General features: G+C 36.4%; 1 protein-coding gene across 12 annotated transcripts; it reads right to left on the bottom strand.

The window, feature by feature from the left end:
* Positions 1-6,769: 6,769 nt before the first annotated feature.
* Positions 6,770-25,343, bottom strand: LOC104592653 (uncharacterized). Of its 12 annotated transcripts, none has more exons than XM_088901210.1 (8): positions 25,031-25,330; positions 24,811-24,895; positions 24,232-24,414; positions 23,140-23,220; positions 18,790-18,888; positions 18,608-18,704; positions 10,757-10,931; positions 6,770-7,284 (listed from the first exon to the last, which is right to left on the bottom strand). In XM_088901210.1, the coding sequence occupies exons 5-8, from the start codon at positions 18,877-18,879 to the stop codon at positions 7,224-7,226; spliced, it is 423 nt and encodes a 140-aa protein (XP_088757336.1). In that variant the 5' UTR covers positions 18,880-18,888; positions 23,140-23,220; positions 24,232-24,414; positions 24,811-24,895; positions 25,031-25,330; the 3' UTR covers positions 6,770-7,223. The 12 variants fall into 12 exon arrangements, with proteins under 12 accessions (XP_088757336.1, XP_088757335.1, XP_010250397.1 ...); XM_088901209.1 differs by having other exon boundaries at positions 24,232-24,365; XM_010252095.3 differs by having other exon boundaries at positions 24,232-24,365; positions 25,002-25,317.
* Between the last annotated feature and the right edge of the window lie 1,097 nt (positions 25,344-26,440).

The raw sequence follows: 26,440 nt of genomic DNA, 5'->3' as shown, positions 1-26,440 counted from the left end.
AGCGACGGTAGACCTCTACGATAATAGTAGAAAAGCAGAATGAGAATGGAAGTGGTATGCTAGATAGCAGTATAGAACAGATGGCTGGGAGAAGGTTTGAGTTTTCTTCATTTTCCCTAAATACTTTTGGAACATTTTAGGTAAAAGACTTAAAATATAGCCTGAACTTTTATAAATTGACTTAAAAATACATCCAGTTTTTCAAATAAACTTAAACCTCGTGGACTAATACTCGACTTTAACATACACTGAGAAGTGAGAACCATTAATATGTGGCATCATGTGGCCAATTTCAATATTTAAAAACCCTCTTTTTCAAGGTTTTAAAAACTGTTGACCCAAAAACCGTTGTCTGGGTCAATGGTTTGACTACTTGGGTCAGTGGGTCGTTGATCAAATCAACGGTTTTTGGCCCAAGAACGATTTTAGGGTGAAACGGAACCAATTATCTGACCGGTACCTGAGTCAACCGGTCCGACCGTCTGGTCCAGCTCAGTTTTCAAAACCATGGTGTAAACCAAACTGGATTAAAAAATAGCTTCCCCCTGAACCCCTCCACCATAAAAGCCAGCTTTTCCTGTTCTGTTCTTCAGTCAGGAAAAAAACATGGTTTTCCCTCTCTAGTGTAAAGTTTGGAACTTTGGACAGAGCTTCCATGGTTAAATTCATAATTCATGGCTGAATCTGGGTGAACTTGGACAGAGCTCTGTTCAAATGTTCTACCGAGTTCTTTCCGCGTGAAAAACCTCATCTTCTAGTTGGTAACAATTGAATCCCAATTAAAATGAAAACTTTTAGAGAGGAATAGACAAATTAGGAAGTCTGAAACAGTTTGCATGACAGAACAACTAATAATCAGTACATATTAATTTGACTAGAAAAACTAATAATCAATAAAAGTTGTTGCACAGTGTTTCAGAAACAGTTTGCATGTCAGAACAAAAGTAGGCAAACGAGGGTTTCTGACCTGTCTAACCACTCACCAAACCACTATTGAATTCAGAAATTCAGAATTTAGCATGAATCTGGCCTGACCTCCATCAGCGTATGTGGGGTTTCCTGTCTCAGAGAAAATGGAATCTGTTCCTCTTGAGAGTTTCCCTAGAATGAAATAACCTTTCATTTTTGCAGATTCTCACGTTGAATTTTTTAAAAAAGAATTTATGGGTTCGATTAGTTAGGCCAAATATGCAAAATCCATGTCAGATTTTCAAATGGGTTTCTCAGATTTTCAGTGTCGTCAGGGAATCTGTTTTTGAATCATCGAACCTGTCCATCTGTTGTGGGAACTGGGAAGGTGTGTTTAAGTCTAAGGAAAACGAAAACCCACCTGATTAACTTCCATTTTTATAATAATGGTTGATTGGTTATAAATATTATATCTATCTGGCATCATAATCCAACCTAAGCCTAATATAGCAACTCAACTCAGGGTATACTTGAATCTTGTACCCAATGTTTTATTAAAAAAACAAATAAATTCAAATAATAGAAGCAACGGACTTAAAATAGTCCTTTATTGCACAATGGTAAAAACATGCTGAACATTCTGGGCAATGGTTAAAACTCTTTCCATTTTCACTTTTTTGGTTTGGTAATTTGACAAAGGACATGTTACATCAGTTAACATTTAAAACAATTAGAATAACCAACTCTCATATTGGTGACCCTGAAAACTCATACATTGTACATATATAGGGGTGGAAATGGATGTGATCATGAAGTTGGATCCTAATTTGTCAGATTTAGATATTTTCATTTCAGATTTTTGAGCGGATAATAAGATATGGCTGAGATTGGATCAAATTTGAGTCACCCCCATAGGGCTGTCAATGGGTCGGTACTACCCGATTTGGCAGTCCCGAACCGATTATATAACATATATTAAATATATCATATATGTCCAAAATGGTCATTTTGGTTAGGTCGAAGGACAGTTTGCCATTGAATGGGTCTAAGGGTCCCTATCCAGCTAGCCTACCTTTCTTCCTCTTCAAAACTTTTCCATCTCTTCTCTGGTTCCCCCCTTTCGTTCAACTCAAACTCTAGTTTCCCTTCAACTATCTTTACTCAATCACTCTCTAACCATCTTCAATCTTAAAGATTCAAACATAGGGGCGGTGCCAATGGTGGAAGCAATGACGGCAACAATAGTAGCAGCGGTAGAAAATAGAAGTTAAAGCAACAACGGTAGTGTTGGAAGATGGAAGCAGCGGCAGACGACATTCCATGTCTCTCAAAAGTTCTATAACTTGCGCTATGATTCCATATTTTTTCGCTATTATAGATTTGTAGTTCCATTGAAAAAAATTACATGATTCCATAGTTTTTTTTTCCTTGTTATGGAGAAGTAGTTCTATCGAAAAAATTGCAGGTGATGACAAGCTTTTGCTTATGTAATCGGGCCTTATCAGAACATACCCAATTGTCCCGATTCCATTCCTGTCGGTTCGGTACTAGTTCTAATTTTGTAGAACATAGGGTTCTATAAATCTGGTTCGGTTATGGTTCTATCAATTTTAGCAATTGGTTCGGGATGGTTCTATCCTATCTCAAGCTAGACCCGGACCATTGACAGCCCTATATATATATACTGTACTTTTGTAATTTTTTATATTATTTATTTTTTATAAAATATATATATATCAAGGATCAAAGTATCGGATATGGATACGGATACGAATACACTTAGGAAACGCATGGATACGAACGAAAGATATAGAAACGCTTGGATATGCTAGTGAAATGCATACAAATCACATAAATACATTAATAATACTAAATCAAAAACTGAATTATCTATGAATATGATATAAAGACATGAGAAATGCATACTTGAATAGGTTATATGAAGAGAAATATTACAATAAACAATACCGGGTCGCTAGAACATTCAAACATTGTACAATAATTATCATTCTTTCAATTTTATAATTATAATTTTCAATTTTTATTAATTTTTGGGAATATTTATTAATTTACTATTTTATTTAAATAAAAACTATTTTTTTAAATAGTAAATATCTTTGCATTTTTAACAATATAATGTTTTTCTTTTACATATAATTGTAAAACAAAACAAATAAATCATTTAAGGTAGATAAAATAAATTATATTTAATTTTCAGTTTTTATTAAATCTTTTAGGAAAATTAAATCTTAAATTATTCATTTTAGTTTTTATAATTATAATTTTCTGTTTTCCATTAAATTTGTTGAGAAAATTTATTTATTTGGTATTTTTATATAGTAAATATTTTCTAAATAATAACTATATTTTCATTTTTAACATATAATTATGTGTAAAATAAAATGTATAAATCATCTAAGGTAGATGAAATATATTGTTTTTATAATTTTTAGTTTTTATTAATTTTTTTTTGAAAAAAAAATAAATCTTAAATTATTTATTTCAGTTTTCATAATACTATTTTTTTTATTAAAGTTGAAAAACAATGCAAAAGTACTCAATGTACAATTTTGTCAAACTAGACACGAATACGCCTTCGTATCAGTGTGTATCGATCGTATCCATCAATACAATGCGATACAACCCGATACGGAGGCATATCGTATTGATACGCACGATTCATGGGATACGTATCCAGTCATAGTGTATCCTGTATCCATATGGCCATGGATACAGATACGATACACTCCCGTATCGAGAGTATCATATCAATACCTGTGTATATGCCAAAATAGTTGAAAAATATTTATATTTTTTGTTTACCTTTATTTAAATTGTTATATTTTCTTTTCCTTTTAATAATTTATTAAACATTTTAAAAATTAAGTCAAATCGGATCATATTCAGATATTCAACATTCTTATTAGATTTGAATTCAAATCAATGTTTGTGAGATCTGATTGAATCTTTGGATTAGATTGGATATATTGTTTATATATCAGATTGGATATAACTTGATTCAAATCCGATCAGACCCATTTGCATCCCTATAAACATATCGATATTGCATATGGTCATAAATGGTTGTTCCCAAGGTTCAAAGTGTCAATACACATTGCACCATATGCTAGGATATGTGTTGGTTTTTAGGGTTATCAAGATGCTAACTACTCAATTTTACGACATGTGGCTATATTTGATAGTTAATACCCTTCCAAGACATTATATGTGTTGCTACCAAATACGGAGCCAAGGGTAACAATGTAATTTTTGGTGTCCGAGGTTGACGGGTCCAACCTGTTGAGAGAGAGAAGACGTCAGAGGCCCCAGGAGTTATTCTAAGGGTGAAGACTCCGATGGTCAAATTAGCCAAGAGCAATGAGGGGTAGGACCAAGCAAGAGAGGAAACTTAGAGCTTAAGTCTGTGTGTGTCTTTACCTCAATGTGGGAGCCCCTTTTATAGCTAGAGTTAAGTTAGAAGAGGGGCAATTGGGAGCAAGTGGCGGCGGTTGGTAGTGGTTGATGATTGATGGCCATGATGCACCCGACCGACGCCATGTGTCAAGATCCGTGGGTTGGCCAGATATCCCTACATCACTTGCCCCCCATTTTCAAGACCGTAGCGTTCGAGGTCGGTTGGTGGGTTGCGTTGAGGCCTCGACTTTAGTTGAAGAGAGTATGGTAGATTTACATGGAGGCGTTGGCCTCGGCTATAGAGATCTTCTCAGTGGCTGTGTGGCGATTGCTCTTCCGTCCACCCTTTGCATCAGTAAAGGTTCATTCCAAGATGAGGGTGTGTGACCGTGTCCCGTACGAGCGTAGGCTACCTGCATGCATCATACAGGTGTTGACGTCATCCGTCATAGGTTCGTACACAGGACAAGTGCTGGGGTCAACTAATTGAAGCCGTGCATGGGACGGCACGAGGGGGTCCGGTTCAATGTGTCTTTGAGCTAGAATCGATGGGAGAACTAGCCCCATCTCTGGGAGTTGTTTCATCTCATGAGGTTAGTGCCACGTGGAGCCCATCGGTTCGAGCTGTTAGGTTAGTCAATTGGGTCGTTAATCCCCCTTTGACCTAGAAAGCATTCTCTGCAAGGAACAAGTTAGGGCTTTGGCCGAGACGTGTAGTGTTTCCTACTATTGTAGTGTAAGGTTCAAAGTATTGATATGTATCGGCCCGTATCGGCCGATATGTATTGTTTCGGGACCTCTCTAATATGCCCCTATATGGGTGTATCGGGGGTCTAACCGGTTTAGGGGGTGGAGGAGCTCTAAACCAGCCCCCTAAACCGGTTTAAAAAAAAAAATTGAACCTTGGTAGTGTTAATTGAGGTGTGCGTCCATTATAAAGCCCTCTCATTAGGTCACATCAGCAAGCCTCTCCCTACTCCAATTAATACCCACTTCCCAGTTACATAAAAGTCTTCTTAAAACATCTCTCTTCAAGTCTCCTAAAATCTCCCTCCCCTAAAATCTTTCCTAAATCTTTCTAAAATATCTCTAATCTCTCTTTAATTGACTCATGTTTTCTCCTAAAATACTTTACAAAACCTCTTGATGTAAAACATTTTATTGTTAGGAGAAAACTTTAGTTCGTTGATTGGTAATGGAACGCCAATTACACCCCCAACTCTAAATCAATGCAAAAAAATCAAAGACAATGCACAATGGAAATTATAATATAATTATAAAAAATCAAAGGCAATAAACAATTATAATGTTGGACAAATTATAGAAAAGGAAAATTTTAAACAAAGTGAACCCTCTTTCATGATTGATGAGGTAGTAAAAAAGCACTACCTGTTTAAGCTTGCACTAATACTAACTTAGTATGAACATGGGACCTTAATTATATAATTAATTAACTTAACACATTTAGTTAAATTAGAAAATGATTGTATAATTAAAAATATTAATTAAATAATAACATAATAATATGATTAGTTAATTAATTATAACTTAACTACAATTATTTTAATATTTTTTATTAATACAAGTTTTACTTAAAAAATAAAGTTAATACAAATTGATACATGTTTATTAATAAAACAAACAAAAAGTAAGAAAAGTTTATTTTCAAAAATAAATCTTATAATTTGATATTCATTTTAAAAATAAAATTATACTCCAGATTTGTTGATAAAGTAAAAAATTAACAAAATTATTAGTTTTAAACGTAATTATTATAAATTTAAAATCCCCTAATCCATTTAAAAATAACAAAAATTAATCCTAAATAAAAATTTAATAAAAGTTAAGACAATTTAGTAAAAATAAAAACTAATACATTTAGGAATGTAACCCCAATTCATGGTTAAACCCGATTTTACTAATTCAGGCTCAACCTGAACTTAACCCAACATCTTGAACCAGGTTTGGGCTTGGGAGTGTTTAGTTTTGTAGGCCAATTTCCAGGTAGAATAAATCGACAATATGTAAACATGTATATCATAAAATGTTGGGCAGACTTAAATGGATTCATACTTTTATACATGGAGAAACAGAAAGTTGTGAGATTTTCAGAAAATTTGAAAAATAATCTATTTGTTTGTTCTCTTAGAAAATTTGAAAAATAAAGGTGGATGTAAATGTCATTTACATCCAATAAGGGCAAAATTGAGATTTTCAGAAAACTTAAATTACACATTATATCATTTGTAACAACACATATGGATAGAGAGTTAACGGATGGGTGGTTGTCCACGGACGTCATCCGGAGGTCCAAGTCCGATTTGAAAAACTAGGAGAGAGAGATGTATTGATATTAATTTTCTTCCTTATCCTTTCTGTTTTACTAATCTTTTATTAAGTGCATCCTGCAATCAGCAAACCCCTTAGGGTGAAGAGCAAAGAACAATTTGTGCCAGTGGGATAATTGATCCTTGTAAAAACTCTACAAAATGTACCCTAAAACGTCCTGTAGCACTGGATTATACACCCAAGATGTAAATGTGAAACCAAGCCAAATGAATGCGCAGAGAAAAGGACCATAGAACAGTAAAAAAGTATTTAATCTCAACGCAATATCTAGACCTAAATCTGTACCAGGAAAATGATCTCCCAAATGTTAGGATGGAAAAGGAGAGTCAAGCTTCCATCGTGAAGTACAAAAACAGTTGGTTGGGCATGTCAATGCTCTCTGTACTCCAGTTCCCGCTGATATTTTATAGATCCGCATGTCTCGTTGGCTTTCACTACAACGGGCACTAATCAAAATTCCCTTTCAAAGGTGAAGATCTGAAAAACAAGAATACTGTTCTGGTCCGTCACCTTCTGGTGTAATAAATTGATGTTCAACCACCCACCCAAGTTCAACCTGTTCTATTAATTGCCAGGGTGAAATATATGAGTATGAGCGTCCCCATGCTCGACCTGGAATAAACAAAAAATCATAAAACCGTAAGCCAATAAATAGGGTAACACAGAGATAGTCCCAAAAAAGGTTCATTTAACAACTACTACTATTTTATTAAGGGTAAAAGACTTGAGCATACCCTGAGTTTTTCAAATAGACTTAGGCATATCTCCATAAGCCAAACAACTCATAATTTTTAAATTCCTAGAAGAAAGTTGGGCCATTTTTAGAGTAAATTAGAGGGATGGTACAGAAGAAACACAAAAGCTTGCAAATATAAAAGAAACATACTAAAAGGTTGGTGGAATGCTCTCAAAGTTCTTATACCTTGAAAAAGGTTGGTGGAAAACCAACCTTTAACTAGTTGGACACGTGGAGGAAGGGTAACCGCCATTGAAAGCTACATCAACTGTTGACACGGAAGAGAGAGAGAGAGAGAGAGAGACCACCACTCGCATGAGTTTGAAAATTTCAGAGTAGATTTTGAAAATTTGAAAGAAAATGAAGGACAAGAGAGCCGCAAGGTATCTTTAAGTCTTTCTGAAAAATTCAGGGTACATTTAAGTCAATTTAAGAAAACCCAGGGTATATTTAAGTCTTTTACCCTTTTATTAATTAGTGGACAATGGTTTGGTAGATCGCTAGCTAACTTACTAATAAACTTTCACAAGGTAGTTTTCTCTTTTTTATTAAAGTTCACAAGGTAGTTCAACTTAAGCAATATGTCCCCTTATATTACAGGTCCAATGAAGGAAATCAACACTCAAGATATTGACATCAAGTGTCCATCCCAATGTTTTAAAAAACGACCTGCAACTGGAACCTCTTTGGCCACCGGTCTCCGGGTCAGCAGTTCGACCATCCAGTCCGAATGGATCAGCCTATGATGTTTTAAAAAATAATTAAATAAAATTTGGCCCGAAAACCATTGTCCGGATCAAACGGATTGACAATTCAACTGCTGGGGTCAGCAAGTTGCTGACCAATTCAATGGAAAAAAGCAGTTCAGTGGTGAAACAGAACTGATACCCTGAGTCCCTGACCAGTTTCCGGGCTGAATAGTCCGACCGTTTGGGTCAACGACAGTTTGAAAACCTTGGTCCATCCTATATTTTCTTTTATCAACATTGGACTAGTACAGAGCAAAAGAGAAATAATAAAAAATGCTGTCCAACCAAGTCAAGTCTGAGATGATAAGAACGAGCTGCAATGGTAAATGCTGTCCAATAAATCATGTGCAGTTAGGGCTGGCAACAGTGCAGTGAACAAGTACACAACTTGACCTGAATGAGCTGCAATGATAAGTTGTGAAGGCATGTCCAATCCTAGTAGGTTGGATAGTGGTCAGTTACGAGTCATTTTCATATTGGATTGGGTTCACCCCAGTATACATATCCTCATAGTTGTCAAGGCGACACCCAGGCAAATAAGAGGCGTTCTTGGAGGGTCACCTCACCCAAACGCCTAAATATTTTTATGTAAGACACCACACATTGTTTTATATTTTCATTGATCAAATAAAATAGTTTATATTCTTATTTTATGCTATTAATAGTAGTACAATAGATATTATTAGACTAAATTATTCATATTGTGGGTTTGTAGTATTAATATTCTTATTCTTATGCTACTTTCTTTTTGTTATTTTCTTATTTGTTTGGGTTCATTTGAGACACAAGTCAGTGACATAGAGGGTTCAAGACTATGTCACTGAGTAGTATATCAATTGGTTTAGGCATATGCAAAACAAGGGCTTTGAGGGCATATGCCTAACCACTTGAAGATTTTATCCAATTGACACACAAGAACAATCAATAGGACTTCTTCCTAGGACCAAAAGAAGGGCTCAACCCGTATGTTTTGTATGTTTCTTTCCTTTCGTATCTACTCATAGATATGTTAACTTGCTATCTATTGATATGAGGTTTATACTTCCAGAGCCACAAATATCTCATCCCTGAGAGAGTCACCTGCTCCAATTAGTTAAAGATCACTACTTATTACTATGAAACCTAGGGATCTACCCTAGGATATTATATATATATTATAAGACCCTAGAATTTATATTTTTAATTTTAAATAACCCAACGCCTAGGTGACTAGGTGACAAGGTGACAAGGTGCTCTCCTATTGCCTAGCTTCGCCTTGGCACCTTGAAAACTCTGCATATGCCTAAACCAAGATGATTGGTTATCACTTTGAGGTATGCCAACACGACCATGTAGACATTGCAGCCCTGCTCTAGCACTGCCACACTATTTGTGGGCAGCAATGGGGTCAGATATATCGACTTTCCCATAGACACTACATGGCTATAGTTGTGGTTCACCATTTGCAAGGTTTAAAATGTCGATGTCGATGGAAATGTCGCTTACCAAAATATAGGACATATGTCGGAAATGTCGGAAATGTCGAGGGGAAATATTGTAAAAATTAGAGACATTGTGGAAATATGTGGAAATATCGATGATAAAAGAAGCATTGATACATATTTCTAGACTATTATCTTATTCCCAACCATTATATAAAGTTAAGAAACTAAGATCAATAACAAATTAGTAAATGACGATTTACTGATTTATTATGCATTTTGATGTTTTTTTTTTTTGATTATCTGATATTTTCTTTTCTTATTTTTAATTCTGATTTATTATAAATTCTAATATATTTATTTCACACTAGTAAATAGAAATACATTTATTCTGATTTTTTAAATATTAAACTTATAATACATTATGTTTTATTATAAATTTAATAAACTGTTTCTCCTTTTTGTAGTAGTAAGATTATGATAAATTCTGATTTCTTATAAAACTTAATGAATTTATTTATTATGATTTTTAATACTAAACTTATAATAAATTATGATTTAGTATAAAATTTAATAAATTTATTCTGATTTTTTATACTAAATGTAGAATATGATTTATTATAAAATTTAATATAAATTTTCTGATTTGAATCAATATTTTAAAAAATACTAACTAGTTAATATTTTATTACTTGAAAAATATTTTATGTTTTATATTATAAAGTAATTAATTTATTCTTTTGTTTTTATATTTTGTTAATTCTTTCTTATAAATATTTTATTTGAAATATTAAATAGAAATTATTAATGGAATAATTTATATTAATATACTGTATTATATTAATATAATATACTAATATATTATATTATTAATGTACATTAGTCGACATCTTGTCGACATTATCGACATCATGTCGACATAATAGAAAAAACCGTCTTTTTTTTGGTTATTTGGGCCGATTTGGTCGACATTTCCGAAATATAGGAAATGTCAACCGAAATAATGTAATTTTTATATTACCATCCATTTTCATGTCGGAGCCTCAACATCGACATATGTCGGGCAACATTAGCGACATTTCGCGACATTTGAAACCATGCACCATCTTAGTAAAAAACTAAAACATGAATAGAACAACATCAAATAAATTTAACAAGAGACAAGGAGTAATACTTACACTGTTGCAAAGATGAGAAGTACCTTCCTTGGGTTGATGGCAGTAAGATGATTGAATCGCTTACACCGTCCATCACTAGTGTCAATGAGACTGGAGCCACTAAGGGTCATTGTAACTGGAGCCATAGCTTTGTTGGTGACTAATGGTTGCTTTAATGACTCCAACTGTGAATTCACTGCACAGGTACATAGAATGAATACATTATCATGATTTCTTTCTGGATTTCAGTATGCTTTAATCTCGATAACCATGCAATATCACTATATCAGTGCCAAAATAAGGAACACATGCAGTGCAAAGGATGTTAGAACCAACAAAATGATGAGTCCAAAGCATCTTGTGTGTATTAAAAATACAGGTCAGATGAAGATCTTAAATTAAAGATTCAAAATTTCATATTTTCACAAGTTTTAGTTTTAAATTAAAAATAATTTAAGGAAAAAAATAAATATGCAGAAAAAAAAATTGAATAGAAAAGAGAAGAGAAGAGAAGATAGGAAGAATGAAATCAAAATTGGAAGAGAGAATCATATGGTCTCAGCCTTTTCACAAATTATTTATGTGTTAATATAAGAGGACAAGAATAACTGGTCCTGTGAGACAAATATTCAACACGCTACCTCAAGCTGAGCATAGATCTTAAACATGTTAATGCCCAACTGGCCAAGATTATGTTCTTAGACTTTACTATTCCCTTGGTTAGAAAATTTGTCAACTGTAGCTCTGACTGGACAAAGGAAAACAAACTTCACTACAAACAACCCTTGGATAAAAAATCTGTGAACTTTATTCTTAGTTCTGTCATACTGGACAGAGTCATAGGTTATATTTATTGCAGCTTATTGTCATAATATAACACCAGGGGTGTTTCAAAATTACAGAGGAGGGGAGATAAACTTTCTTAACTCCCCCAACAAAGGCAAAAGCCCTCAAAATGAAAAAACCAAAATTACAACTGAGCCCAGAATAAAGATTCCCTAGTCACCGTTTGCTTTGCTAACCCCTCTGCAAACGAATTAACAGATCTCATCACCCAGCTGTACTTTATTTCCATGTCCTTGGCCAACCACCTGATTTTTTTTCCATTCATTGGTGTAGTTCCATAACCCAGACTTGTCTTCTCTCAACCACCCTACTACCACCTCCAAGTCCCCTTCAATTACAAGCCTCCTAATATTCATTTTCTTGGCCCTTTGAACACCTTCCAGAGCCACAAATATCTCATCCCTGAGAGAGTCACCTGCTCCAATTGGGCCTGAGAACATGGCTGGAACGATTCCATTCTCATCCCTAAATACACCCCCAATGCCTGAATGCCCAGGGTTCCCTCTACTGCTGCTATCGAAGTTCAACTTTACAAAACCAGTGGGGGGAGGGATCCAAGACTGACAAAGAGTCATTTTCACCTGGGCAGAACTAGCACTCTCTTTCTACTTCCTCAGCAAATCGTCCACTATAAAATCTGTAAATAACTCCGGGGACTTCAGCCAATGTACCACCCTTAAGTGAATCAATTCGATCAGACTTCCACAGTTACTCTCTTTCTCAGAGAAAATTCTTGAATTCCTTTCTTCCCACAATGTCTAGCATACAACAGCTCTTAGGCACCGCCACATGGTCCTACCCCTCTTCAGATGCCACCTGAAAAAAGAAGAGAAAAGACTTTGCACATTCAAAGGGGGATTCCACCTACACCCAAAAAGAGAAAAAGCCCATTCCCAAATAGCTTTGTCAAGCTGGCAAGAAACCAACAGGTGATAACCAGTTCCCCCATCAGCTTTACATAGAATACACCTATGAGGAGATAAACACATCTTGGGTCTGTTTCTTTGAAGCAGATCACTAGTGTTGATTCTTTCCAGGAAAGTTTTCCCAACAAAAACTCCTAACCCTAGGAGGAATTGGCTTACACCAAATCTCTTTAACAGGGAAGGATAAACCGATTGAGCTGGAAGGCTGAGTTAAGACTTTGAAGAAAGAGGCACAAGAGAAATAGCCCAAGGGGGTGGGGTCCAAATTCTGGAGTCTTCCTTTGTGGAGTCCAAAAAAACATTTTCAAGAATAGCCAGGAGAGACAGGGTGTTGTCCAGATCTATATCTCTAACAACCCTTCTCAGACCCAAATTCCAACCAAACCTAGTGTTTGAAGATGAAGGGACAATATAGGAAGAGATAGGTTCATTTTTCAACTCAAAGAGAGCAAAGAGGGATGGAAATTGATCCTTCAAAGCAGAATTCCCCACCCAAGTTTGTTCCCAAAATTTTATGAGGTTGCCTGAGTTTAATTTATACCTGATGAGGGGGGAGAAAACTAGTAACAAGTCATGGATTGCTTTCCAAGGTGAGGCACATGTAGTCCTTGCCAAGATTCCAAGATCCCATCCATTGTCCTCCAACTCATAAATGCTAGCCCACAACTTCTCCTTCTCAAGGGGGAACCTCCATAACCATTTCCCTAATAAAGCCATATTCCTCTTCCTAATGTTCCCGAGCCCCAACCCTCCCGACTTCTTATCCCTAATCACCATCTCCCACCCCACCTCTATGGTCCCTCTTCTCTTCACCTGGTTCCCACAAGAAGTCTCTCAACAACTTTTCCAATCTATTAGACACCTCTGTTGGAATCTTGAACACTAATAAGAAGTAGATGGGTAGGTTGGCTAAGGTTGCCCTAATTAGTGTGGTCCCCCCACCAAGAGACAGGTAATTCTTTTTCCAAGAGGCAAGTCTCTTCTCAAATCTTTCCACCACCGGATTCCAGAACCTTCCTTTCTTGGGGTTGTCTCCCAGGGGTAGACCTAGATAACTCAAGGGCCAACTTGAAACTGCACATCCCAATAGCTCTACACACTCCCTGACCTCCCATTCCTCTAAATTCACTCCCACTACACAATTCTCAAATTCACTTTAAGGTTGGACATCTGTTCAAAGAGTTGTATTACCCTCTTCAAATTTCTAATCCAATTCAAGTTTTTTTTTTTTTGATAGATCTAATCCAATTCAAGTTCCTACCTTCACAGAAAAGAATTGTGTCATCTGCAAATTGTAAGTGGGTAAGTGGGATCTCTTCCCTTCCTAACCTCCACCCTCTTAGTAAAATCCCTTGAATCTGCTCTATGAATCAATCTACCCAGAACATCTACAATCAGGTTGAACAAGAAAGGAGAGAGTGGATCTCCTTGTCTTGTTCCCCTAATAGCTAAGAAGAAATCCACCACTATCCTATTTACCAGTACTGAGTAATGTCAGTTCATGACACATCCCATTGCCCATTTACACCATCTTCCCCCGAACCCAAAGTTAACCATCACTTCCTTCAAAAAGGACCAATCAATCAAATCGTAGGCCTTTTCTAAGTCCAACTTACACACCACCCTTTTTTACTTTTTTAAAGTTCTCCACACTCTTATTGGCAATTAGAATTTGATCAACTATTTGTCTTCCCTTCACAAAAGCTCCTTGGTTTGGTGCAATACTGTCGGGTAGGACTTGCTTTATCCTTAGAGACGACACCTTTGCAATTATCTTGTACAGACTATTTACCAAGTCGATTGGCCTAAAGTCTTTTGGATGAGAGGCATCTTTCTTCTTTGGGATCAAAGCAATAAAAGTGGAATTCAACCCCGGATTAATTACTCCCCTTCTATGAAATTCATCAAACACTAGCACTAGATCCCTTTCCAAGATTTCCCAATAGTCTTGATAAAAGGCCATTGTGAAACCATCCGGGCCTGGAGCTTTCATTCTGTCCATAGAATGTGAAACCATCCGGGCCTGGAGCTTTCATTTTGTCCATAGAAAACACAGCCTCCTTTATTTCCTCCACCTTAAATCTCCTTTCCAACCTTTGCCTATTTTTTGCCCCTAGATCTAGCCAATCCAACCCTTCTAACCACACCCTCCCACTCAAAGGCCTTCTAAAGATGGATTTATAATGATTTATAAAAGCTCCTGCTATCTCATCTTGGTGAGTCAGAATTGACCCCTCCACTTCCAGCCTTGAGATAGAATTCTTATTTCTCCTACCATTTGCTACAGTATGAAAGAATTCAATATTTCTATATCCCTCCTTCAACCATTTAAATCGAGATTTTTGTCTCCAACATACTTCCTCCTTGTGCAAGCAATCCTCCAACTACCTCCTCAAACCCCCTCTTTGTTCCTTGTCTCCCTCCTCAAATTCTCCCTTTTCCTCTTTCAGATCCAACTCCTCAATCTGATCATGTTGAGACACAAATAAAGGGAATACAAGTGTACAAGAAAAGGCCACGTCAACCTTTAAATAATGTAACTGACAGCCAACCACTAGAACAAACTAAATAACAAACTGGACAAGTGGAGAGGCTGATATAACAGAATTGTAACATAAGTGTATAAATAAGGAAAGGAAGCCAGAAGAGGAAATATTGATTTTGGGAATACAATCTCTCTCTCTCTCTTTCAGGAGGCAGGCTTCCTCGAAAAAGTCCCTGAGTTAGGTATTTGCTTCCTTTCTTCTAATCTCCCAAACACCAAACGGTTCCACTCCCTAATCTTTGGTTTCAAGAACTAGAGTTTCCTGTGAATACTTCATGCCTTTCCATTCCACTGAGGGATTACAGTGGTCCCACCATTCTCTGACTTTCTTGGTAAACCCTAGGTGGAGTAGCCACATATTTTCAAATCTGAATGGGGAAGGTCCATCACCCCTCTGTTCCTCCTTAGAAATCACTATACGCCAATGATCTAAAGTGAGCCTAGTCAATGCCCTAGATATTACCCCCCCCCAGTGTTCTTCCCAGTCTGTTGAGATTAAAAACCTGCCCAACTTAGAGTAAATCGGGTTCAATTGAAGATTGGACCAAGTGTATGTCTTGTGGGCTACTGGGATTTCTTTAAGCTCAAAAGCATCCACAAAGAGATTAAATGTTCTCATGCTTGTTGTCACTCTTTGATTAGGGTTATTAGTTTCCTCTATGAATCTAACCACATTAAAATCTTCGCCCAAACACCAAGGCCCTTCCTAAAGTCCCCTAACATCTCCTAGTTCCTCCCACAACTCCTTCCTCTCTCTGTAACCATTTGGTCCTAACTACTTGCTCTTTCATGACATAAGATTTTCCATCAACCAAGATATAATAATCAAGTGTAGACCTCTTGTCATCAAAAGAACCATCCTAACTTGATTTCAGAGTCCCTTGTCAAATATGAAAGAATATTTTCAGCTGCCTCAATGGGAAACCCATGGCATGTGCATACACATACATATATAGTGTTCGAAAAGCACCGGGCACAAGTAAAGTGCAAAAGGTTTTTTTTTTTTTTGCCCCAAGGAACAAGGCAAGGCAAACACCTTTTTGAAGCAAGGCACAAAAATTAAAAAATAGAAAAAACATCATCATCCAAGCCTTATCCCAACTATATATTAATTAAAAATACAAATTTAAGTTTAAAAGAAACTAAATGTTTTAAAAAGCATATTGCCTCAAATTATACAATTGAAGCATGTTAAATTTTCAATATCTTTGTTTTTTCCCAATTGCATTACTTCAAGTAGTTAATGTGATGTTAAACATTTTGCATTCTCAATTCTACAAGCCACCTCGATCCAAGCCCCTTGAGTGATGTTAAACATTACACATCTTAGTGCATTGATGGGATGGTTAATTCGTTTCTTTTAACCTCAATTGTCAAGGGTTCAAATCTCGCCATTAACATTTATCCCAGATGGGGATGCTACTCTAAATTTTGAAATAGGTTGTTATTTGTAATTGGACAAGGAATTACACCTTAAGAGGTGTGTCAACAAGCTACTAATCCTCCTAGAAGCGGATTTTGTTCCCACATCTCACATCAAAGCAAGTGAGGTTAAGAAAAATAGGAAGTACCTTTTGTATTGAAAAGAAGAAGCTAAAGAAGAATGAGGAGCAGCCACCTTTGCATCCCAGCCATTGTCCATGATACCATGTATGCTTTCAATGTCCCTATGCCACAACCTGTTACTTTCTAAGGGAAAATTCCACAACCATTTGCATAGCAAAGCTGTATTTATATGAATCAAGTTCCCAATTCCTAATCCACCTTTTTCTCCTTGGATTTTCTGACCTACTCTCACTTCACCAAATGGTCGTTCCTCTCAACCCGTGATTCCCAAAAGAAGTCTCTCATGTACTTTTCTAATTGCCTAGCCACTTTAACCAGTATGCAAAGAGTTGATAGGTAATAAATCAGTAGGTTATCCAAAGTGGATTTGATTAGGGTTATTCTCCCTCCCATTGAAATGTAATTCCTTTACCAAAACAGCTAGCTTCTTAGCAAACCTATCCAGCACTGACCTCCAAAAACTTTCTGCTCTTAGGTTCCCACCTAAATGAAGTCCTAAATATTCTAGTGGCTAGTTTTTAACCTCATAGCTTAGGAGCCCTGTCAACAACAGAATTTCTTCCTCCTCCAAATTCATCCCCACTACACAACTCTTTCCCAAATTTACCCTCAAGCCAGAGGCACACTCAAAGGTGTTAACCAGTTCCTTTAGATTTCTCATGGCTTATTCATTGTTTCCTTCACAAAACACACTAATTTCATCTGCAAATTGGAGGTAGTAACGGCTATCACATTCCTCCCCACCCTCTAGCTTCTAATTGTGCTATCCATATCTTCTTTAATAATCATTCTACTTAGAACCTTAGTAATCAGTGTGAACAGGAAGGGAAACAAGGGATCACCCTACCTCAACCCCGTTTTAGTTGGAAAGCGATTTCTACCCGCTCCATTGATCAAGATCGAATAATTCACTGAACTGATACAAACTTTGACCCACCTCCTCCAATTCTTCCTCTCTTCCTTAAATGCCTTAAGAAACTTGAACTAAAGAGACTTACCACAAAGCACAAAAGGTCATGAGATTTAAATGGAGAATGGTCATAGGCCTACTCAATGTCAAGCTTGAAGAATAAAACCTAGCAAGCAATTTCCTCCATATAACCCAATCTTCCAAATTCATCCCTAGCAACTTTTCTTAGCTTCCTATCATTGTTTGACAGTTGGTCTTGTTCTTTCTGATTAAGCTCTCTAATTTCCTCCAATACCTTATCTTTCCTTCTCCAGATACAGCCTAATTCCACTTTGCTCCATTTTTTAATTTTTTTATTCCAAGCACTTCAACTACCTACAAAAAGCTTGCAATGGGGTTCCATGAACCTCTGCTGCTCCCCACTACTCTTCTAAGTTATCTTCAAAGCTTGGGACTTCACAAAACATGAACTCAAGATTGAAAGGTGTTGGTTTCTGATGTATGGAACCTACCTTTAAAACAATCAGTCTATCATCAGAAGCTAGGTGTTGTGTAGCTTCCTAAATCACATCCATTAACAACTCATCAAATTTTGTTGGTTAACAAAGGATTCAAAAGTTTGCATTGCAGGTGTTCCTTTGCTCCTCCTCTCTTCTCACCTTTGGTGAATAAAACAACATTAAATAATCATTGATGCTTCTACTTTTCATATCAACTCTCCTGCTCTTGGAAACGGACATAGCTTCCCCTTTCACATCAACTCTCCCTCCCTTCTTTATCCCTTTCTCAATCTTTTCATTTCCTCCGTATCTCCAAGCCACGACGGTTGCTGCTCTCATCTGTTTGCCATCGCCATTAACTCATCTCTTCTTTAATGAGTTAATGGTGAAGATTGGGGCCAGGTAATTACATTATTGTTTATTTCCTAACAATTTGTTTTCTACCTCTAAAAAATTGGAGCATAGAAAAACTGGTTAATGTATTTTTACATCTAATTCCACATGTATAGTTTGTTATTATGAAACAAGGATTAAATTAAAATTTGACTACTACATTACAAATGACACAAAGTTTTATACCTTTCACAAGAAGCTTTTTTGATGTTTCATCTAGTTCTTCCTCCTCAGCACAAGACCTTCTCTCCATCCGATAAGAACCTTTCCTAGAGAGTGCTCTCTGCAGAAAAAAAAATGGAAGAGTAAAGGGAAAACAATAGTTACAAATAACACACCTTAGGTGTTAATAGGTACATAGTACTTACCATCATTTTTGGGCTCCCTGAGCCCTTATCTGTCGATTGTGCCAGACTTTCAATATCCAATACCACATTGGCAGTTTTTTCCATGCTCATATTCTAGTTCTAATAACAAAAAGAAGTGTATTGGTAAGGATGGTCTGAAAACCATTTTTGGTTTTACAAAGTAGAAACATTTATGTTTTTTTTATATATAATAGACAATTTTATTAAACCAATCAAAAAACAGCTTTTTATATGCAAAGATAAATTACAAAGAAGCCCAGAACTACTAAACCCTAATATCTCCTGGTTAGCAAGGGTATCAGTCAGTCCATTTGCTGATCTTCTAACCCATCTGTAACTGACCTCAAATTCATTTGGTAGGTGCCTCAATTCTAACATAGTTAGTTTGTGACTACACACACCTAAGCTGTCCATTTGCATCCAATTTACAACTAACAAGGAATCACCTTCAACCTTAAGATTTTCTGAAGCCTAGCTGTTTTGTAATCCTTAATCCTTGCTGAAGAGCAAGTATTTCTGGCCCTCATAGAGTCTCCATGACCCCTGAGCACAAAGCCACCAATCTGCTTTCATAGTTTCTGAATGCTCCACTCATAAATGATTATGTTGTTTTCTGCGCCATCATTCATAAATTTATAAATTTCTGATTGATTTGTTTTAGTTTTTAAGTTCTTTCAGCCTCCAAAAAGCTAGTTCTTTACTGATTTGAGACAACGTACACCTCATTGGATAACTTGTCTATGATAATTTCACTTGGAAAATAAGGTCCAACAGCTTTTAAAACATACATATAATTTAAAAATGCTATAACCCTAGGCATAATGCACATTAAGGTTGGCTGGATCAAAATTTAAGATTCCATGGGCACCTCATGAAACATGGATGTGGAACTGCTGGGATAAATACAATATTAAAATCTTTGTTTAATTCACTTTCTTACTATCAAGACTTCTGCGGAGGCACCTTTTATGAACCATATCCACTGCCTACCAAATGTAATGTATAGAATATTCCATCAAAGTCTTACAACCAAGTTAATTGGAAATTTTTGGACTATACATTAAGAATGATGAACTTTGGATCAAAATGGAGGAATTGGATTAAGTGTGCAGTAACAGCTCTGTCTTTTTCAGTTTTGGTGAATGATACCTCTTATGGAAATTTTACAAGGACCTTAGTGGTTGAAAGAGCTTCCTCAGCTGGTCTCATTAAAGGTTTCAAAGTTGGGGAGGTGAGGTGGTGAAGTAGAAGTGGCTCTTCTTCAATTTGTAACGTGGCACAAGGACAATCAGGAAAGATCAAAGAAATACTTAGATGGTTTGAAGTGGTGACTGGTCTTCACAAAAACATCACAAAAGTGAGATTATGACATGCTACCAATAAATTAGACAAGCTACCAACAAAGTATTTGGTAATTCCTTTGACAGCCAAATGTATTTCTAAATCGAGTTGGGAACCTATTGCAGAGATATTGAACAAGAAGCTGGCCTCTTGGAAAACAAAATATCCATCAAAGGAAAGCAAATTTGCACTAATCAAAAGTCTATTATCATCAATGCCATCATATTACTTATTATTGTTCCACATTCCATCTAAAATGACAGCTCTTTTGGAGAATGCAGGACTTTTTGTTGAAGGATTGGAAGGAAGAACCATATAAGACTTAGATAGTTCCCAAAGAAAATTGCCTTGAGAAATGCTATGAGACCTGAAGCAGTATCTTGGGGTATGTAGAAGGAAAGAAACTGCACGATTTTTGAAGGCAAAGTGATGCCTATAGAAAGTGCAATTTGAAAAGTGGTCACAACTATCCATTTCTGGCCTGCTGCTCAGTACCACTTCAAACAGTTACCTCACAATGCTTAGTTCAATTCTAAGTTTTGTTTTCCTTAAACTTACAAACATGTAAGTTTGCTTGTCTTTTGACTATTGTCATACAAATATGTAGTGTACTGTACCTCATTGTACATGACTAGTACATGTTAAATTACTTTGGAACAAAATATAATACATTACCATTACCCATTACCGAATGTTGGTCCCAGCTATTTGGGGTCTTGGGAGAGATAGACTGGGTACAGTCCTAACCTTTGGAATTTTTGCACATGAAGTGGCCATGCTCAGACTCAAACACATGTTCTAACGCTTTACCATTTCAGAAATAAAAGGAATATATGAAAACCATATATATCCATTTAGAAATAATACAAATAAAATTAACAATACTACTTGAAAAGGATTAGATATTCCTAGGCTAGCTATTGAACAAGATAAAAGGTTTTTTAACCCAATTAAATCTTCAAAAGGAGTAGAGTCTAACTTTGTAACTGATGAATTATGGTTAGAATTAAAGCATACTTTTCACTGGCATAGAAGATCCAAACTTGGAAAAATCAATCTTAGATAGAAGCCAAAAATCTTGCTAATATAATGAAAAATAGCTAGAATATGTCAGTAAATTGGAAAGCACTATATGAATTGACTAGTCAAACTAAGACCAAACTATTAAAAATAATAGTTGTCCAATTACTGAAGTCCAGCAGGAGAACCATATGAGACTTAGATAATTCCCAAAATGATAAACCTCAAGGATTTAAAAATCATAAAATAATTGTTTTTAGAAGACTTTGCAAACGATAATCATAAAACAATTTCTAGTACAGAAATAACTACCTCATGAAATATCCTGTACATTAAGAGAAATTTTTCTATGCCACAGGAATACTATCTCTGCAGGAATAGTTTATTAAGGAAATAATCTGTATAGAAATAACTACCCCAAGATTTGCTAAAGATTACATGGGTCTGACAAAAATGATTTTAGTGAAAACGGGAAAATTATTAAAATCCATATTCTTCAAGAACATAGAGATGTATGTTTTAAGGTATTCATACAGATCAAACATGGTGAGATGATAAAACTTCTAGTTTTAATTCTTGAAATTTATCAAATTCTTTATCTTCTATAGTGAAGCTCTGAAAAGAAGAAAATACTTACAACCTAATAATAGTCAGGCTTGAAATGGCCCAGCATGTTTTCTTCTTTACATTCACTGTTACACACTAAATGCAATATTCACCCACTTATTTCACAGGAAGACTTAATAAAGATATTCAATTCTCCAACTTTCCCTATGGTTTCAGACTTTTAACATTTCACCAAGAAACGGCCCCTGAAAATATTCACTAAATCATATAGTTCAAAATCATTTGAAGATTGCAATGTTTGGTGCAGAGACTCTTTAAGGTTGCTCCCATTAAAAAATGGGTTAATTTACTGAATATGTAATAGTGGCAAGTTAGAAGGGTCCATTTTTTGTGGACCTTGAGTGCCCAGACTTGAGCAACACCGGATTTTAGAACATGGAGGAAACTGTGTGTTTTGTTTATTTAATTGCTTTCTCAAACTTCCATTCCTTATCTAACCAATGATCCTACTAGATCTGTCCCCAGTACCACCATTTGTGGTCAATCCATAACATTTAAGCTGCCTAAACCATGCCTTCGGATTAGTATTACAAAGAGCACATACCCAATATTGAACTTATAAAAAGTTAGAGTGGGACTATGTGCTGAATCATGTGGCAAAATACTCAGTTCAACTCAACCAAACCTAATTCCAACTATATATGGTTTGCTACATGAATCCTGTTTCACCATTCTGCATAATTCAGTGTCATGTCCATTGTTAAATTATGGCTCCTTAAATCATTTCTCACTACTCCAACCATGTCTTTTCTTGTTTGCCCCTAGCTATTATAGACCCTTCAACATGTAACAGATCACTTCTTCTCCTTGGTACTGTACAAGTTCTTCCCTACACGTGATGAAACCACTTAGCAACATAACTAGTGTTAATTTTCCACAAAATGGGCCCTTAAAAGAGCATGTTCTCCAAATCAAAATCTAAAGGAATATCCCTCCTCTTAAAACAAATTTGATCATATTTGTAGATGTGCAACCATCTGATATAACAAAATGCATGGACAAACAGAGAAGCATTAATGCCTCTCATTTATTCAATGGACCCATCAAACTGCATAAAAGAATGGTGAAGCTCCATATTCTTCAAGTTCTCTCTCTTCTCTTTTGTGGTACATATGTACCTTCCTAAAAGTCCAGTTACAATGGCTCTGGTCATTAGATAGGTTGAGTTAGGGAAGATAGAAATATTTAAAACTAGGTCCTTCAATGTGTGGGTCTAGGTTCCCAAACCTGCACAAATAACGTATCAAGGATCCTATATGTCCAAGCTAAACTCGTCTTTGTCCATATATAAATGCTTATTTGCTCAATTATATTATACCAAGCACAAAAGAGACCTAAAACAAAAGTGGGAAGTTCACTTACCGGTATCAACACTTCATCTCAAACAGCCAAGAACCTGGCCTCATCCAACAGAAGTTCTCTGAACAATGAACAGGAAAATTCCTGCATCCAAGCCCAAAATAAAAATATCTCTTTTCAATTTCATCCATAAAAAAAGAAATACGAAAAGGTATCTCCCTTGTTGTTTAATTTCTTAGGAATGCTAATTTTACACACCCATCGAGCATCAAGGACCCCACGCCCTCTCTTTCCACCCATGGCAAGTGGTCTAGAGGTGTAAGGGCTACACGAGTCTACATCGTGAAAACATCCTCAACCATCCATCTGTTCTACGAAAAAGCATGATTTTATGTGATTAACATTTACCTTACTTCAAAGTTCAAACTATTACCCAAAAAAAAAGTTCAAACACGTGGTATACATGCAACTGGCGGGACCCACAGGTTATCATCAAGTATTTGAATCAGTGGGATCCAGGGGCCCACGGTATGGCGGGTCCGGACACCTCTGTCGACATACGAAACATGAAGCCAAGGTGTTTACTGGCTCATGGTATCAGATGTACTTTTGTAGTTTTGTTGGTTTGAAAACTTGAGGGCGTTTGAGTAAAAATGTCTAAATGGGATTTAACCCTTTGATGATTAAAGCGAAGAAAAAAATGAATAAACAAAAATAACAAAACGCATAAAGGAGAAGCTCAGCGGTCGGAAAAGCCGGAAAACAGTGGTTTGTCAGCAAACGAGATTCTTCTCTAAGTTACCCACTTACCCATATGCACCAAGATACTAACCAATTTTTCTGCTAAAGAGATAAAAAATTTAGGAAAAAAAACCTGCAACTTTTGTCCTAAGTTGCTGAATTTTGTATAGAAAACCCATAACTTTAGTTGAGTAATTTATGGAAGAAGAACTCATCTATCAATTGATTATTAAAAAAATAGAATAATCCAACTCTTGAAATAGAGGTTAATAGTGAGTGATTCTATTGAAAACGATGAATGCAGCATTGATTCCTGAAAACCATTAAAGCAAAGTAAATATTTCTAAGATAAGAACCAAATAATAAAATCTCTTGTTCTGAGGGAAAATTTAAGTTTTAATTCTCTGTACGAACTTCCAGGCTCGGTTAAATGAAAACACTCTTTGAAATTCGACTTTAGGAGGCAAAAGGAGATCCGGAACTAGAAGATCGAAGGCCGATTCGCAGGTTGCAGTATTCTCATCAGACCTCCAAGAATCTCCAAATCTCTGAGAGAGAGAGAGAATGCATAAGATTTGCGAGATCTGAAACAATGACCTAGAGAAAGATGGAATTTAGCTGAAGAGCTTGCAAGATCTGTCGAAAGGAAGCAAATTAAAGCAGGTTTCTGCATGAAATTGCAATCAAGCTTTTATCTAGGATCTCTACAGAAGAAGAAAAAAAGGGAGGCAAGTGAGTGTACGGATGGATAGTAAGAGATAACAGAAAGCGACGTCAATTCTAAACAAAAAGCAGAAGAGCAACGTCTCTCTCTCTCTCTCTCTTATTTTCTGCATCCTTCATTAAAGTAGGTATCAGATACCAAAGCATTCAAAGCTCTAACCCAACGATTCTCAACGAGACTACGAGCTGAAAAGAGCCAAACGACCAAAGTCTCTTCGATACAAGTTAATGTGCTCGAAGAACAAGAAAAACAAAAGACTTTGAAGGTACCTTCGTTCGAGGAGATTTTTCTGCCTAAGGGAAGAAGAGGCAATTCCAGAGACGACACAATTTTGACCACCGCATGGAGATACTTCTGCATTGAACACAAAAAATCAAAGATCAGGGAGAAGCACTGAAACAACTAAAAATGGATCGAAATGGGAAGAATGTGGAAGAGAATATCGACATTTCTCGCTGACATTTGAAATTTTAGGTACATTTTCGCGACCTGAAGTTGAGAAGGAGCTCCAAATCGTCTGTTGATCTTGGTTTCGTCCGCCTTCGGACTTTCGGTTGGTTTCAGGAGCAGAAATACGAAATGGGAATGACAGAAGCAGAGAGTGAGCAGTCAGCGGTCTTTCCCTCTGTTTCTCGCATCAGTCGCCTCTCTTTCCTTCTCATCGCTTTTGCCGTTTTGCGCTTTCATATGTCAATGGCCCATGATAAAGGCTTGAAATATCGAAATTGCCACTGGCGAAAGTGATCTGTGTTGCTGCTTCGGAGGACGGAAGGAGACAATGCAGCAGCAGCACCGTTCGCTCTTCGCTGGCGAATCAAGAAAAGAATATATTTTTATTAATTTATATTGGAAATACATATCGTACTGCCGTGGAAATGGACTCACTTGTGTTTGGTTTGTACAGGTCCCCCACCTTTTCCCGTTCCTCCTTTCCCCTACTGTTTCTTTCAAACCAAACACAGCCAGACCTAAGTGAAAAATAAAGAAAACTATTTTCTGAAAAAATAAAAATCCAAATTACCCAATTACCCCCCCCACCCCACACACACCAAAAAGTGATATGTTAAAACTTAAAAGTGAAAGTTGTGATCACCCAAAGAAAAAAGGTAAAGATGGGTGGGTACCGGGTACAGCACTTTTTTAAAGACCGATCCGGAGGTTCAACCATCTCCCCCGGGTCGTGGGTCAGCGGTTTAACCGTTTAGGTTAAATGGGTCAGTTAATAACACAACATATTTTTTATTTTTATTTTAATTTCAATTTTTTGTATTAAAAATTAAAATTTAAGACAAAAAAAAGCATTTTCTTATGAATTTTAAATGGTCGGTGGTAGAGGCGGCGGCGGCGACGTTGGTGGTTATTTTTCTGCCCAACGCCACCACCTCCGCCTCCGACAATGTTGCCAGAGGTGGGTGGAGACAGAGGCGGCAACAACACTGGTGAGCGGAGAAATAACCACCAGCGCCGCCTCCGCCCACCTCTGGCAACGTTGCTGGAGGCGGAGACGAAGGCGGCGGCACTAGTGAATAGATTGCAGGAAGAAGAAGATGAACATTGATTCTGCCCTTTATTGATATTATTTTTCAAAAGTTATCCTATTTTTGAACTTTTTTTAAAAATATTACTTTTACTAATATTAGGGTCCAAAAGTTGCCCTTATATGCTATTATCCCTATAATATATTAGGGATCTAGGCCTCTACCCTCTAGGGTGCTACGCCAATAACATGCCACCTGTTCCATGATTTGACAGAAAATGGAATTTACATGGACTAGTATTTTTACTTCATTTTTTTAAGCAGCTTCAAGGATTCAATTACATGCTGATTAGATTTTTCCATTATGGCCCAATTCACTTTCTTATTCAGGTAAATGTAATTATCTGGGTAAGTTTTCCTTG

The sequence above is a fragment of the Nelumbo nucifera genome, chromosome 3 (genome assembly GCF_055504915.1).
Source record: "Nelumbo nucifera cultivar China Antique chromosome 3, China Antique-T2T, whole genome shotgun sequence".
In the NCBI taxonomy this organism is placed as follows: Eukaryota; Viridiplantae; Streptophyta; class Magnoliopsida; order Proteales; family Nelumbonaceae; genus Nelumbo; species Nelumbo nucifera.
Note: the sequence above shows the minus strand (reverse complement) of the source record. Positions and strands in the feature narration are given on the sequence as shown.